Here is a 16863-nt window from a genome sequence, read left to right on the forward strand (position 1 = left end):
TTAATTGTTAAACCTCAGGCATTCAAAACAAAGCACTTGTATTTATTTGGAGAATGATAGCCAACAACTGTTTATTCTTTCATTGAATGCCAATCCATTTTCCACATTCACAAGAACGAACTAGCCTTGCAAGTTTAGCATATTCTGGCTATCAAAGTGTTGGTTATATGTTAGACTAAGCAAAAGCAGAAATTTGGAGTATGAATGAGACCATAAAAGCAACTGAGAAAATAATTTTAAATTATCTATTTGGGGACCATAGCACTTAAACACTGATGATACAGGCTTCATTCACTGGTTTCATAGTTTATAAGGCAGATGGTGAGGTTCAAACCCCATCATCACCCTTAACTCACATTGAGGACTTGGGTGAGTTACTGACATTCTCTATCTCCCTTTTTCACTGTGTACTATAGAGATAATACTAGCCCCTGTTTCAGAAGCTCATGTGTGGGGATGCTGAGAATAGTGCCTGGTCTCAGACTGAATAGCTGTGTGCTATCATTATTCAATGAGTTAACATACTAAACATTCTTCATGCTGCAGGTGCAGTGCTAGGAATGCAAAGCCAAGTGCAGCATGTACCTCTACTTGAGAGCTCTACTTGAGCTCCCTCCAGGCAGGGTCGGGTCTGGTTTGTGTTACTGCTGTCTTCTTAGTCCCTGAAGAGTGCTCACCACGGAGATGCCCTAGACATCTTTTTTGAAAACACAGTATGGGGAAGCCGACTGGCAAATAAGAGATAAACTAAAGTCTGGGCTTGTTTGTGAGGCATGAAACTCATTAATTGACCACCTCTGTCCATTGATTTGCATACCATCGCTTACCAGAAAAGTGAAGAGTCCTTATTTTGTCTTAGAAACAGAGGATCGGGACGTGGGGACTGACAACCAGTATCCATTTTCTCCAAAAAATGTGAGCTGTTGATGTCAAGATGTCAACACTGAGCTCCTCATGGGCCCCAGTGGAGTTCTGCCTGCCATGGGCTGCTCCTAGACGCTGGAGTTACTGCCCAGCCTCTGAGGAAGGCCCAGGGTTTGCAGTGACTGACGTTGTGATTTAGGAGAAGATTGTGTGGAAAACTTCACAGACACCAAAGTTTTGCCCACTGTTTTAGTCAGGAAAATAAACGATTAACAGTATAAAAAGTACAGAAAAAGAACTAACCCAAACTACTGTGGGAAGAACCAAAGAGAATGGAACATATGGTTATAGCTCTTTATGAGATGATAAGAGGAGACATTCTTAAATTCAATCTAATCATGTGGCATTTCTCCCACCCATAGAACCAATTCTACATTCCTAAACAGAGCATATAAGGTCTTCCTTAACCTGATCCTTGCCCAGCTCTGAACACCTCTCTCCCACCAAAAAACAAAAAAAACCAAAAACAAAACCACTCCAACTTTACCCTACTACTTATAATTCCCCACAATACAATACATCACATAGAGTCACATTTTGGTGCCTTTACATAAGCTCTTTCAGCACCAGGAACATGCACTCCTGGAAAACTCCTATTTAACTCTCAAATCCCAGCTCAGTAATTTCCTCTGGGAAATTGCCCATGATCTACTCCAATATAATTAGTCACTCCCTCCTTTATACTATTATTTCTCAAATTTTGATGGATCCATTTTGTAAATTTTCTATCTGTTGCAGATTAATTTTTCTACAAACTACAGTAATGATGTGGTAACATCAAATTGCTATTCCTAAACAACTACTCTCATTTTCTATACTTATCTGTTACAGTCTGGTCCAAATAGTCCATGGACCAGCAGTGGTCAGCAGGCCACACTTTGAGTAGCCCAGTGTTCCTTCTGTCCCTTATGCAACTTTCTATTTTTTATTTTATTCATGCAGTAATCTGTTTTCATGCCCACCTTCCAAAGTAAATAGGGATAGAACATATGTATGTTGATCATCATTATAAACCTGCAGCATTAAACACAATGCTAGCAAATAACAATGGTTTGATGAGTGTTTACTGGTTGTAAAGACACACATCATTTATTCATCAAATATTTTTTGAGGGCTGACTGCGTGCCAGGAACTCTTCTTGGTGCTAGTACATCATGGTGAACAAACATATTGTACAGAATCACAGCCCTTGTGGAGCTATTAGAAAGTACCATTTATACAAATAGCTATTGAGACTAGCACCTGAGTATAATACTGGGTACTAGGAAGAACTATGATAAAACTGCTCTTAGTTGGTATGATGTTTCCGTTCATTCAACTAATGTTTATTGAGTACCTACTATTGCCAGGCCCAGGTATTAAGCATATAGCAGTGAACAGACAAAAATACTTTATCGCCACCTCAAGAGGAAGAGACAGGTCTTATCTGCCATGTATTATAGTGAGGGAGACAGACAAGAGGCAAATAAAAACATAACACAATGTCAAGGCATGTCAAAGGCTGCAAAGAAATACAATAGATAATGCAGAAGAAGCTATTTTATATGGATGGTCATAGATGGTCTTCCTGAGGTGACATTTGAGACACCTAAATAATGATGGGGGAAACCATGTGCCTATCATTATCATTTGTTTCAATACTTAAGCTAAATCAAATAGATTTTTCAACTTATCAATAATAGCTCCATTTGTTTATACCTGTTTTGTGTAAGGAAGTTTTGCCTACATTATGTCATGTAATCCTTCCAACAGTTCTACCACAATGTTATACTATTTCTTACAGAGGAGGAAATTGGAGCTCAAGAGATTAACACCAAGCTAGTAATGGCCAGAAGACTCAAACTCAGATTACTCTGAGGCCACTTGAGCACAATGCCTTCCACACTATTTGTTATTAAAGTACCAGAAGAGCTCAGCATAAAGTTTTGGTTTTGCTTTTTTCTTACCATAAGATAGTATCACTACATAGTCTTAAATTGTGCATTCATAATTGTTATTTTAAATTACACATGCCATGTTGGAGTTGTCACAAAGTGTAGAGTCATGAGTCAATGAAATTTTATTATGCTTCTAAGATACTAATCCTATTCTGCAAGTTCTCAGTTGAGCACTTTATAGTTGGAAATATTATTATGAGAAGGACACGGGCTGGAACGCTTCATCAATGTGTCAGAAGGGCACTTTTGGTTAGCACCATATTCCTTCCACCATGTTCTTTCATTTGATTCTCACAGAAACATCATAAGATACACATAGTAAGCATTACTATCCACATTTTACAAAAGAAAAACCAAGATACTGAACCTTTAAATGACTTCACCAAAGTCACCAACTAAACAGCAGTCTACCCCTTCTTTCTCTTCGTTTTATGTGCATCACTCGAGTCTTCAATAGTTCTTTTTTACTTCTGTCATTAGAAATAAGCTTTAGATCCTCAAACTGATTATATATATATATATGAAATAGTCTTACTTTTCTCTCTTTTACATCTCAAACCACCCAGCCAGGTTTATGAAATCTTTGTTCTGAACATCTCGTTTAACTGCAGATTGCAGACCAAAGTATATTACCCTAATTAAAAATAATCATAATAATAATAATCACTTTTAAAATGTCTTCTCTAGATAGTTTTTCTAGGTAATGTTTTTCTGAGAACTTGAGAGCAAACAGCTGTGGATAATCAATAATATAGTTTTCTTTGTGTGTGTCTGGTAACCTAGATATAGATGAATGCACCATGCCTCCATATTGCCACCAAAGATGTGTGAACACTCCAGGATCATTTTATTGCCAGTGCAGTCCTGGGTTTCAGTTGGCAGCCAACAACTATACCTGCGTGGGTAAGCCTTTTGAGAACCCCCCATCCTGACTGACTAACTTCTGTCTTCAAAAAAAAAAAAAAACCTCATGCCACATTGCAGTATTTCTAGTTTTCTATGTTCTTGAGTGAACTGGTTTCCATCAACTTCCCTGAATAAAGCTGAAAAGACAGTAATCAATCTGCTTCTTAAAATACATCAAGATGTGAATGGAAAACTTTGTTAACCTTGGTTTTAGTTCTCCACCGTGGGTGTATAAAAAGAAAATACAGATCCACTGATATGCACACACCAATTAGTCAACAATGTGTGATATAAAAGCTGAAGGTGCTAACGGGGTTACTGCAAGTTCGAGTACATAAACTTTCCACTGAAAGCGCATTTGATTTTTACATGCTTCTTCTCCCCTTTCAGAATGCAATGTCACGGCACACAATTTTAAGATTGACATGACATGGAAAGAATCTAGTGCAGAAAAAAATGCCTTTTTCACAATATTTTCAGTGCTTTAGAGCATTGCAAAACTCTGTATGAGTCTCAAAGGCTTATGTTATAATTGTAATGGAATTTAACAGAACCCATTTAAAAAGTAATAAATAGCACAGATAAATCTTCACTACAGCATGCTGAGAGACCATATCAGTACGAGTGTCTTACTAGTATATCAATTATTTATAGACTTGGCATTTTGCATCTGAACAACAATAAAAGAAAATAGATACTGGAATGTATATTTATTAGAATCATTAAATTCTTTTGGAAAGATTCATCAAACCCCAAAATAACTGTCATTCCCAGAAAAAAAATTCTGGTATTTCTAAAAGAAGCATACAACAGATGCTCAAAGTTGTTCCAACAAATATGAAACCTGAATGGATGTTCTCCAATGAGCTTCTGCAGGGCAAAGAATCCACCTGGGGAATTATTCACTTATCATCAAATGACATGGGTACCAAAGAGCAAGGATATGTTTAAAGACACAGATATATAAATTCATATAACTTTTCCTTTCAGACATAAATGAATGTGATGCCAGCAATCAATGTGCTCAGCAATGCTACAACATTCTTGGTTCATTCATCTGTCAGTGTAATCAAGGATATGAGCTAAGTAGTGACAGGCTCAACTGTGAAGGTAAAATATTTTCCAAATAATTTTTAATAAGACTCTTGATTGCTGTTCTTTTATTTGATTACTAGAGGCCCAGTGCACGGATTCATGCACCAGTGGGGTCCTTCGGCCTGGCTTGTACCCTCTCACAATCCGGGACCCCTCGGGGGATGTTGGACTGCCAGTTTTGCTCCTCCTCCCCCACGCTCTCCCCTCCCTGCACTGGGCCTCTAGCATGCATATAAGATCTTTGGTTAATCTCTTCCCACCTTCCCCTTTCCCCCTTCCCTCTGAGATTCATCAGTCTGTTCCATATTTCTATGCCTGTGCGTCTACCCCCTGGTGGTCAGTGCTCATCATAGCTACCAGTTGAGTGGTTGGATGGTTGCTTAGGCTTTTATATATATAGATGTACCTGTTTATGAAAACAAATTTTTATTCATGAAAATTCTATTCTAAAATCCAGTTAATTCAATTGCCACATTGACTTTTTAGTATGTTATCAAGAAAAAGGAGAAGAAAAAATGACTGAAATATTAAATGCAAGGGGGGTCTAATAATCAGAAGGGTGTGCAAGTGTCTTGCTTCTCAAAGTCTGACCCAACAGCAAACAGCATCAGCACCTCCTGGGAGCTTGTGAGAAATGCAGAATCTCAGGCCCCAACCCAGACCCACTGAGTCAAATTTTGCATCTAATTCTGGGTGACTGGCACACACATTTAAGTTAGAAAAATGCTGATTGCCTATCAGAAGCATTAGAATAGAAACCAAGAGACCTGGCCCCTAGTCTTATTCCTGCCAGTGTGCAACTTGGGCACATATCTTAAGTCACTTTCCACATAAGCATACAGGCCCATTTAACTAAAGGGATGATCTTCAGAGTCCATTGCACATGCATGTTACAGTGTAATTTAAAAGGCATAAGACATCCTGGGGGAATGCCATCCACAGTTGATGTCCCTGACTTCTTTGTGGACCCTCCCTGTTTTACTTGGGGCCACAGAGGTCATACCTCACCCAGAGAGGCCTTGCATCATGCTGCTGTGCTCAAAACCAAAAGGGCCTGAATCTGGACACCTGCCTCTACCCTTCTAAGTAAACAATAAGGGCATCACCATTGAGAAATGCAAAGCATTCTTTCCCTGAAGGCCAGACCCTGTCAGGATGTCATCTCTAGAAGCTAACACAGTGATGGGACTTGAAGTTCAAAGCTCAGATGAACTTGGGAGCAAAGATACCCAATTTCTGAGAATGCAATTGTGAATCTGCATCATGGGTGGTTCTGCAGACATGAAAAGCAGCAATCATAAGCCAGTTCATTCATTCTGCTTAGTTCATATGGTTAGGTCCAGGATTTGACAAACTGTCAGCAAGATTGAGTAAAACTAATAGTAAGACAAACTCTTTGTGCTATGAAGTTCTAGGCAATGATTTTCAATGGTATGCCACAGCACACTGATGTGCCATAAGAAGTTTTAAAATGTGCAATACTTTACTATTTAGTGAGGAGCACTGACCTCTTTTCCCTTAAATTATCAAATTTAAAAATGACAAAAGCCAACATAACAATAGCTGTTCAGTATGAATGAATCAAAGTTATACCTATTTTTGTCAGATCAGTAAAAAATATAATATATTTTTTGCTGTGCTGAAGAATTTTAGTGATTCATTTATGTATGCCATGAGATGAAAAATGTTGAAAATTACTGTTCTAGAGGAAATGAGCTGATATTGTTAGAATTTGCCCTTGAGATTCTTACAAATATTGTATTTCTGTTTCAGAGTTTGCAGTGTTTTTACTCTATTACTTCTAAAAAATATATTACCAAAGTAGTTTTTCAATTCTGTGTCCTTGTTCTTCTCTGATTCAACAGACATTGATGAATGCAGAACCTCAAGCTACCTGTGTCAGTATCAGTGTGTCAATGAACCTGGGAAATTCTCGTGTATGTGCCCCCAGGGATACCAAGTGGTGAGAGGTAGAACATGTCAGGGTAAGTTTATTTTTGTATCTGCTATGTTCAGTTTAACCAGGAAGAGCAGGGAGGAATTATAGGATTCTCTACCCTAGAGTTTTCATTTTTTCCACCCTGAACATACAATTTGAACTATTGCCCCCCTCCTGTTCATTATGAGATATGCACATCTCATAGAGTATTCACTAAAAAATAGAGGGTATCTATACTAATAAAAGGGTAATATGCTAATTAGACCGGGTCGACCAGACATCTTCCGGACATTCGATTTCCTTCTGGACAAAGCCACGGTGGCGGGGGCTGAGACAGAGGCAGTTGGGGCCAATCCCTGTGGGCCTATCAGACATCCCCCAAGGGGTCCCAGATTGGAGAGGGTGCAGGCCAGGCTGAGGGACAACAACCCCGTGCACAAATTTCGTGCACCAGGCCTCTAGTTTACTATAAATACCTACTTTCCGTGAAATTTAAAGTAATTGTTTTTCTTTCTTAAAATATAAATAATTTTTATAAAATACTGATATCCCTTCTATGTAGCCTACATAATCTATATGATATGTCTCCTAAGCATCCACCAGAAAAGATTTGATTATTAAAATATTTCATCATGAATTTGAGTCCAGAACATAAACATAATATGTGGGTTAGGCATACCTTAAACCAGTCTTGGGTCTCTAAAACACCAAGATTATAAATTGAGAAGTAGTTTAGATACTGAAAAAAATCAGCCTCATGTATATATTAAAATGTGCTTGAATTCTTTGGCAAAAAACTATTGATTCAAAAATAGTTAATGTTCTTGGGCCCAGTTTTAAAATAAACATTCAGGTGATCTTCACACATACACACAGGTGGAAGAAGCAGCTCTCTACATGGTATGATTTCAGTCAGAGTCTCTCCAGAAGATCTGAAAATATGCACCCTCTTCTCCTACCACCAATGCTGCATGTAGCTTGACGGAAAATACTGCTCAGATAAAACAAAAAAAATGTAGATAATCCTGGAAAAGATAGTACAAACACATTCACATGAAGCAATGAGAGAATGAAAAAAATGACTGAATTTGAAGACAGGAAATCTGTTTGATTCCTAGCTGTACTACATTCTATCGATACAATCTTGAACAAATTATCAAACTTCTCTGAGTCTCAGCTTTCCCATTTGGAAAAGAAGTTGAGGGAGGAAACAGAATAAAAATTACTTGCAAAGTACAAACACTACATAATTCAACAAATTTTTATGAAAGTTACCTAGCAACGTAAATGACCAGTAGCAAATCTTCTCTAGGGAGTCCTTTTTAATCAAAATAGAGAGAGGGCACACAGTAATCAAATCTTGCTAAAAAAGGAGAAGATTAAGGAAAGGAGACAGGGGATTCTCAGTCTGTATCATGATTTTACAGAAAAAATACTAACTCAGAGGAACATCTATTGATCTGCAATTTATTAGTATGCATATGATCATTCAACTAGGTTCCAACCACCAAATATGAGCACAATTAGAATGTCATTCACCTCACAATGAACATCTTTATACCCCTTTCCAAGTTACTAAAGACTCTGTAATGTTAATTGTGGAAAAACATTGCATTCCAATGGTTTTACTCTCTGAACCCTAATTGAGACTTTTAACATGAATATTACATGCTAAAAAATGTTAGCCACTGGGACATCTTAATTTTCCCTGGAGTCCTTCAAACAAATATCTATGTGTTTCTTATCATAAATGGATTTGATAGTTAGCAAAAGACAGAAGCAAATTAATGTACAGCAGAATCTTACCTGTCTAGTCTGTATATCTGAAAACATTAATATCTGTTATAATTAAAGGGGAAAATGCACTGAAATTTTAAATAGGAGATTCATGAATGTTATATCTTTTTAAATTTTTTTATTAATTTTAGAGAAAATAAAAGAGAGAAAGAGAAACATTGATTTGTTGTTCCACTTATTTATGCATTCATTGGTTGCTTCTTATATGTACCGTGACCAGAGATTGAACCTGCAACCTTGGCGTATTAGGACGACACTCTAACGAACTGAGCTACCCAGCCAGAGCTAGATGAATGATGTTGTGTCTTTAAGATATACAGCTTCAGAATGTTTGGCTAAGCCAAAATGTGTGTGTGTGTGTCTGTGTGTGTGTGTGTGTGTGTATATATGTGTGTGTGTGTGTGTGTGAGAGAGAGAGAGAGAGAGAGAGAGAGAGATTCTTTTAAAGTTCAAAGCAATTGGTTTTCCCCACCAAAACCATCTCTTCCCCACCTCATCCACATACTGAAGTAAAACTGAAAGAGTTAGAATTCTTACATTTCTCCACAAGGCTTATTTTGAGGGTGAGATAACTTTTCTCATTTCCATGGTCTTGCAAAAATACAAATGGGTTGGCAGTGGGGAGTGGGGAGTGGAAAATACGAGAGTGAGAGAGGAAGACAGAAAAATAGAGACACAGAGAGACTATACATAAACATAGACACACTTATAAAAATTTTTAATACAATTAATAATTTCTGAAAAACCTTCCAGAATGATTAAGGTGTAAATTATGCTAGGCTCTAAATTCAATAACATTAATTAAATTAAAATACATTAAATTATTACATAAAATTTATTTTTGCTGCTGTTAGACTCCATATAACAAACCAGTCTTAGTTTTCCCTGTAGCTAAACAGCATCTTTATTTTTTTAAGTGAAAAATAATGAAAAGACAACATAATTGTGATTTCTTCTGAGGAATTTAAGTTATTTCGTTAGCACAGTAAGTCCAAAAGAAGACACTTCTTATAACTGACTCTTGGAAACCTCAGAGCTTTTCCAGTCTTCTTTTGGATTCCAGATAGCTTTAGCCAGTTTGGAGACTATAAGAAAGTTGTTGCGTGGTCTTTTTTTTCTCTCTCTCTCCCTAAAAGACAAGGCATGGAATTACCTTACAGTGGAAAGGATGCAGTACCTTGCAGTGGAAAGTTGCCTTTCACTAACTATGAGCTTGGGTCAAGCTACTTAACCCTTATTTGTCTTTCCTCCATGTCAAGTAGAGATAATACCTTTCTCACCTATCTCCATGGGATTTGTGTAAGGAGCAACTTAGTTCAATTTAATGTTTCTTAAAAATTCAGGTGCCCCAGTGCATTAATTCTAGGTGATAAAGAGATATAAAGATGTATTTGATAGCACTTGACCTTGGGGAGTTTACAAGCTAGTAGAAGGGTGAAGACAAATATGTATATTTCAATAATGTAAAGCAGAAAGCAATAAAGGTCCAAAAAGAAAAACATGAGGTATGAGAATTCAGAAAGGAGAAAGAAATCATATCCCATCAATTAGCCCATGCCTGGCTTGCAGCAAGGATTCAATAAATTACTTGTGGGATGAGTATATTAACAAATAAAAATATCCAGTTGTGGGTGAAGAATGATTCAGAAAAAGGCTTATATTGGATAAAAATCTAAATCACTATTCAAATGCAAAGGGCAATAGGCATTAATAGGAATGTAGATATTAATATAATTGTTGCTGTTGTTAATGTAATAGCTCTGCAGTGAAACTGTTCTCTCAGATGTTATCTGGGAGCTCCTAATTCCTAAATCTAAAACCAGTCTTTGTGTAGTGTGGCCTATCCACAACCCTCCTTCCCACTACTCTCTCCCCACCTGCCTTTTCCAGCGTTGCCTCTCACTACTGACAGCCCCTTCCTTAATTCTTACTCTTCTGTCTTTATATAGCTACTAGAGGCCCGGTGCATGAAAATTCAGGCACTGGAGAAGGGGGATCCCTCAGCCGGGCCTGCCCCCTCTCACAGTCCGGGAGCCCTCAGGGGCAGGAGGCGACCCGGCGATCAGGGGAAGGCAACGCCCCCATCACACCTCTGCTGCTGCCACTGCTGGCAGTGTAAGCCTCAGCCAGCCCTGGTTACCTGAGCCTCGGCTGGCCCTAGGCAGCTGGGCAGCGCGATCTGAGGCTTGCCTGCACCTCGGGCCAGCCCTGGGTGCTCTGGCGGAGCTGAGGGGACTGGGCGCCGCCATCTTGTGGCTGTGGGCACTGCCATCTTTGAGGGTGTGACAGTCAGTTAGTATATTCCCTCCTTATTGGCTGTGGGTGCTGCCATCTTTGAGGGCGGGGCAGTCAATCTCTTATTTAATTCCATTTTATTTTATAACTAGAGGCCCAGTGCAGGAAATTCATGCACAGGTAGGGTCCCTACAGGCTGCTGGCTGCCAGCCAGGGCTTTCCTTCATTCCGCGCCGCCCCCTGGTGGTCAGCACACATCATAGCGAGCGATCAAACTCCCAAGGGGACACTTTGCATATCAGGCTTTTATATATATAAATTACTATTTGCCATATCTATATTCCTAACTAAATTATAACCTCCCTGAGGGCAAGAAGTGGTGTTTTTCCCTTTAACATAAGCAGGATCAATGACCAACATTTGGCTTTGAATTCAACACATTAACAATAGGTGCTTGATAAAGTATCATGAAATGACACATATCAATTTTTCTACAGTGGCTCAGCTACATCTATGCTGAATTAAATGCAATAAACTGAAATAAATGCAGTCTCTTATCTAAAAACAAATTAAACACTGTCCAGATTCCTTCCTTAAAAACCTGAACCTGCCACTTAAACAATTTACTTAGATCAGTAAACTCTTTGACCCTATGTCTCTACAGATATAAATGAGTGTGAGACCACAAATGAATGTCGGGAAGATGAAATGTGTTGGAATTATCATGGCGGCTTCCGTTGTTACCCACGAAATCCTTGTCAAGATCCATATGTTCTAACATCAGAGAAGTAAGAAAAATAAAAACTTCAGAAAGTAAGAATTTTCTGGTCTTACCAAGCCAAAATGTTGAATATGTTTGTTTGCCTTTGCAGCCGATGTGTTTGCCCAGTCTCAAATACGGTATGCAGAGAACTCCCCCAGTCCATAGTCTACAAATACATGAGCATTCGATCTGATAGGTCTGTGCCATCAGATATCTTCCAGATACAGGCCACAACTATCTATGCCAACACTATCAATACTTTTCAGATTAAAGCTGGAAATGAAAATGGGGAATTCTACCTAAGAGTAAGTATCCTGAGGGCAGCCTTCGCTGTTGAGAAAGTTTCAGGCTTGTTGTTGTTATTGTTGTTATTGTTTGGGAGTATTCATATAGAAGAAAAGCTACCATTTAAAGTGTCTTTATGTGCAGGTAGTATCTAAGGCAGCGGTTCTCAACCTGTGGGTCGCGACCATCGGAAAACACATATAGCATATCAGACATTACGATTCATAACAGTAGCAAAATTACAGTTATGAAGTAGCAACGAAAATAATTTTATGGTTGGGGGTCACCACAACATGAGGAACTGTATTAAAGGGTCGCGGCATTAGGAAGGTTGAGAACCACTGAAGGCCTTCCTGTGTGCATTAACTCATTCAATCCTCTTGTTAACATTGTTAGATATTAAATATGTACCTCCATTTTTTTTACAGAAAAGTGAGACTCGGAGAGATTAAGTAGCTTCTCTAAAATCATTCAGATAACAAGTTGTAGACTCTAATGGAGTTGTGTGTGACCACCAAAACACAAGCCTACACACACACACACACACACACACACACACACACATACACACACATACACGCTCCAAAAAGATACCAAAAATTAGTGATAGTTATTTAATTGTACCTAGAAAAAATAATTCCTGGAGGGCTTTGCAAAAACCATGAATTTCTTATTGTTACAGTCACAGGAGTATTTACATTTTTATAGAACTAAAACCTAGAATCTCAAAGAAGTGATTCCAACCCCTGCAACATACGTGTCAATAATTGTACCCCTCTTTTATAATATATATTTTTTTCTTTCAGAGAGGAAGGAGAGGGAGAGAGAGAGATAGAAACGTCAATGATGAAAGAGAATTGAACCCAGGACCCTTCAGTCCCCAGACCAACGCTCTATCCACTGAGCCAAATCAGCTAGGGCAATAGTTGTACCACTTTTGCAAACCTCCAAGCAGACAATTTGAGGTCACCATTGTGTTTTCCCTTTTTTTTCGTTGCCTGTCTGAAATCTTTCTCTGAGTTTTGCCATTTCTTTCTTCAGTGTCTCCCGGGATATTTTTGCTTCCCCATGCCCCTGCCTCTCTTCCTTTGAACTTGCTCTTAGCACCTCCTCAATCCCTCCAACAGATTCCAAGTAGATCTCCCTGACTTCAGCCTTCCAACACCTCCCCACCCACCCCTGCAAAATCTCAGCAAGTTCATTTTAGGTTAAAAGTCTGCCATACTTTAAATATAGCTCACCACTGCATGTGAAAATGATGGCACCCCACCAAGCAGTTTACAGGGTTACGGTAACTGTTTCACACTAAGGATGTTATTCATCCAGTTACAATTTTCTCAAAACTCCTTTGGGCACTCTTCATTTTTAATCAAATTTTAAAGTCAATATTTCAGTCTGAGAATATGAAAAGTAAATTGGGAAATTCATCCTTGTGGTAAAAGTTTACAGATTTTTAATGTTTACACGTTTATGCTGTTCTTTGCTATATTAAGTTCCCTTCCAGTTCCAGAATTATGTGATTCTGTTTCTTTGCCAGTAAATTAGAAATGATTAATTTCTCATGACCAACTTCTGAAGAGAAAAAACAAACCCAAAATACAATCTATTACTATTCTTTTTTCTCATAGCTAAGAATAAATTTCTGTAACATTTGATGTTTTAAATTTGAGATAGAGTAGATAATGTAAGTTTATTCTAAATGAATTTCATACAGTTTAGATAATACCGATTTAATAATTCTAGCCAAACAAATGACATTATTTGTAACCCATGGTAATAAAATAGGTTCCTCTAAAAATCTTCTTTAAAAATAATTTCCCATTTTGAACTCTTTAGCTATAATTTAAGAAAATAAAATTCCCTAGCAGAATCAACAAACAGTGAAGTAAAGTTTCAGCATGTTTTTTCCTTGCAATAAACATGGTCCTTTAAAAGTTTTATGATTCATATCAGTGCATTAATCGACTTGATGTTTTCAAATATACTTTGTGTTTTTTCCAAGTAAAATCCTTTTTTCTTATGAATGATCTAAAGCATATCAATTTTTATAACCCTAGAGTTAAATAGTATTAAATTATTTGAAACAAAAAACTATTGAAAATAAAAAGACATTTCAAGATTATTTCTTATCACATAATTCAAAAAGTATTTGGATCAAAAATCCTACAAAATTTCTCCACTGAAATTCCACTTGTGAGGAGTGCATTTAATGCATAATAATCAATTAGCAGACTTTAATTAAGCATCTACTTTTTGCTCAGCTCCAAGCTAGGTGCATGTAATACATAGCTCCTTATTTCAAAAAGCTTTAAACATGTGGTAAAAGTTAACATCTACAAAAAAAAAAAAAAAGAAGAAGGGGAAAGTATGAATTTAAATCTGTGGTCCAATACATCAAAGAATTAATGTGGGCTGGAATAGTCAAATAATGTTTCTTGATAGTCACAAGACTGGACCTGAATCTTGAAAGGGACTGTAGTAAACAAGATTTTATTTATATTCCTTTGGGGAGAATACTGAGAAAATCTTCTTCCCTAGAAAGGGGGACATATTGTAAAGAAGTACTACATGAATTGGAGGTTGAATACCATCCTCCTCTCATCCCACCCAATATCCATCCTCCTTTTCTGAGCTTTATTTTTCTTCATAGCCTTATCAACACTTGCATAGTATTCATTTGTCTATGTAACCCACTAGTCTGTGAGTATAATGAGAGCAAGACTTTAGCTGTCTGTTCACTCTTCTATGCACAGCACATAGAATGGTACCTAGCACAATTACAGGTGCTCAAAAAATATTTTAAGTGAGTTTAATTCAATCAATGCTTTCAAGATATACTGTTACCTACAAGGGGCAAGCACCATGTTAGGTCCAGAGACACAACAGTGAATAAAACTAAGCCAATTCCTGCTCCAGTGGAGCTTGTAGTCAAGATGTAAAACAAGTTTGCTGAATGTTACAACTAAGCATTGCAAGTTGCTCATAAATGCATAACAAGTCAACCCCTACCCAAGACAGGAGTGGTCTGTGAGCCTCTTAGCAGAAGTTGATTTAAACTAAAGACTAGAAATTAGAGACCAGCAAATGGAAGGAATAAAAAGAAAACCAGTTGGTCTGGAATTCCAAGTACTATAGGCAGAGTGGCTTGAGAGGAGCCTGGAGAGATGAACAAGGCCTAAAAAACACAATTCTTTACAGACCATAGTAAGGGTTTTAAGAAAAGGCATCACTATCAAGTTTTCATGTTTAAAAGGTTGTGGCTATACTGTAGAACCTAGATTGTAGTAAAGCAAGAATGGAAATGGAGAAACCAGTAAGTAGTTCAAGAGATGGGAGACGAGGTTTGTAGCAGTGAGTCCATCTCATCCCCCATGATGTTTGGCTTCATGCCACTCTGCCACCAATCCCACGGTCACACGTTGGACTTAGTTATCATTCAGAACAGTTTCATATCAGAATCGTAGTCTCCAGTGACACACTTAATGACTGACTCTCCTTCTCTCTCATGCCCTCATTCCCACTCTGTCTTCTCTTCATACCCAAAGTGATGCTAATCCCCTGACCCCTCACCGTCCACTTTCTTCCAGTCTATCAACTATTGATGGACCCTTGCAGTACTCTGTCATCAACACCTCAACTTCCTGACCAGCAACCTGGATCAATCCCATAATCCATATCTATTGTCATACCCAGCTTGTCAGCACAGATTAGTAATACCATAAGTCTTCAACTTCAGATGGGTCCTCAACAATCCTATTATTTTCTTTTATTTCTTCTTTTCAGCTCTTGATTTCAAATGTTCCCACACTCTTTAAATCCTTATACCCATCCTTTTCAGTTGCCTCTCTCTCTTCCTCCTTCCTGGCCAAGGTTCTTAAAGCACAGTCTGCAATTACAGTCTCTGCTTTCTCACTTCCTATCCTCACATCTCTATTGTCTGTTCCACTACTCTGCTGAAATTTCTCTGGAAAAAAACCAACACCAACATCCATACTGCTAACTCCAGGGCTACATTTTTCAGTTTCAGTCACCCTCAGCCTCTCCTGCTCAATTAGACACTGCTGGCCACTCATTTGTTTTCCACTCAATCATCTGTTTTTTCTCAGCTTTCTTCAATGCTTCTCCTCTGCCCACTCCCTAAATGTTGGCCTCTGTCAGACCCAGTTTTATCACAGATATATTCTCTCCCTTGGTTTAATACACTCAGTGAAGTGACTGCTAAATCTTAATCCACTGTCTCTAACCCTGACTTCCTCTTGGTGTTCAGATTCACACATTTACCTGCCCCTCCAGCCTCATCTCCCTCTACTCTTCAGCACCCATCACATTCTTTATCAAAATGAAATTGCATCTTCTTCTGAATATACTTCTTTACAAAACTTCCATTTATTCTGGGTGACTCTCCTCAGTCATTCAAAAGTCTTACCTTAGCTCTTGAGGGTCCCTCTTCATACATGCCTTGCATTTCTTCATATAAATTAGCATTTTCCACATTCTATTGAAATTACTATTTACATATCTCTTCATCTACTGGAATGTAAATTTTGAGAAATGAAAGATGACAACTTTTTCACCAGTTCAAAAATTATCAGATTCTCGCCCAGCCGGCGTGGTTCAGTGGTTGAGCATTGACCTATGAACCAGGAGGTCACAGTTCAATTCCCGGTAAGGGTACATGTCCAGGTTGCGAGCTCAAGCCCCTGTGTGGAGTGTACAGGAGGCAGCCAATCAATGATTCTCATCATTGATGTTTCTATCTCTCCCTCTTCCTTCCTCTCTGAAATCAATAAAAAATATATGTTTTATTATTTATTATTGTATTATTTATTTATTGTCTAAAGTTTTACATATGTCTCCTTTTTCCCCGCTTGACCCCCTCCCCCAGCCATTTCCACCCTGGACAAGCCCCCACCGCCCCAGTGTCTGTGTCCATTGGTTATGCTAATATGCATGCATACAAGTCCTTTGGTTGCTCTCTAACC

At 38.2% G+C, this 16863-nt stretch overlaps 1 protein-coding gene across 2 annotated transcripts in view; it reads left to right on the forward strand.

The window, feature by feature from the left end:
* EFEMP1 (EGF containing fibulin-like extracellular matrix protein 1) overlaps positions 1-16863 on the forward strand; it is a 64303-nt gene that overhangs the window by 46411 nt on the left and 1029 nt on the right. For both annotated transcript variants that reach the window (XM_005884589.2, XM_005884590.2), the window contains exons 6-10: positions 3645-3764; positions 4758-4877; positions 6728-6847; positions 11498-11621; positions 11706-11901. In XM_005884589.2, coding sequence (XP_005884651.1) covers positions 3645-3764; positions 4758-4877; positions 6728-6847; positions 11498-11621; positions 11706-11901 — 680 coding nt within the window. The remainder of the gene's footprint in view (positions 1-3644; positions 3765-4757; positions 4878-6727; positions 6848-11497; positions 11622-11705; positions 11902-16863) is intronic.

This window comes from Myotis brandtii, unplaced genomic scaffold (genome assembly GCF_000412655.1).
Source record: "Myotis brandtii unplaced genomic scaffold, ASM41265v1 scaffold84, whole genome shotgun sequence".
Classification (NCBI taxonomy): domain Eukaryota; kingdom Metazoa; phylum Chordata; class Mammalia; order Chiroptera; family Vespertilionidae; genus Myotis; species Myotis brandtii.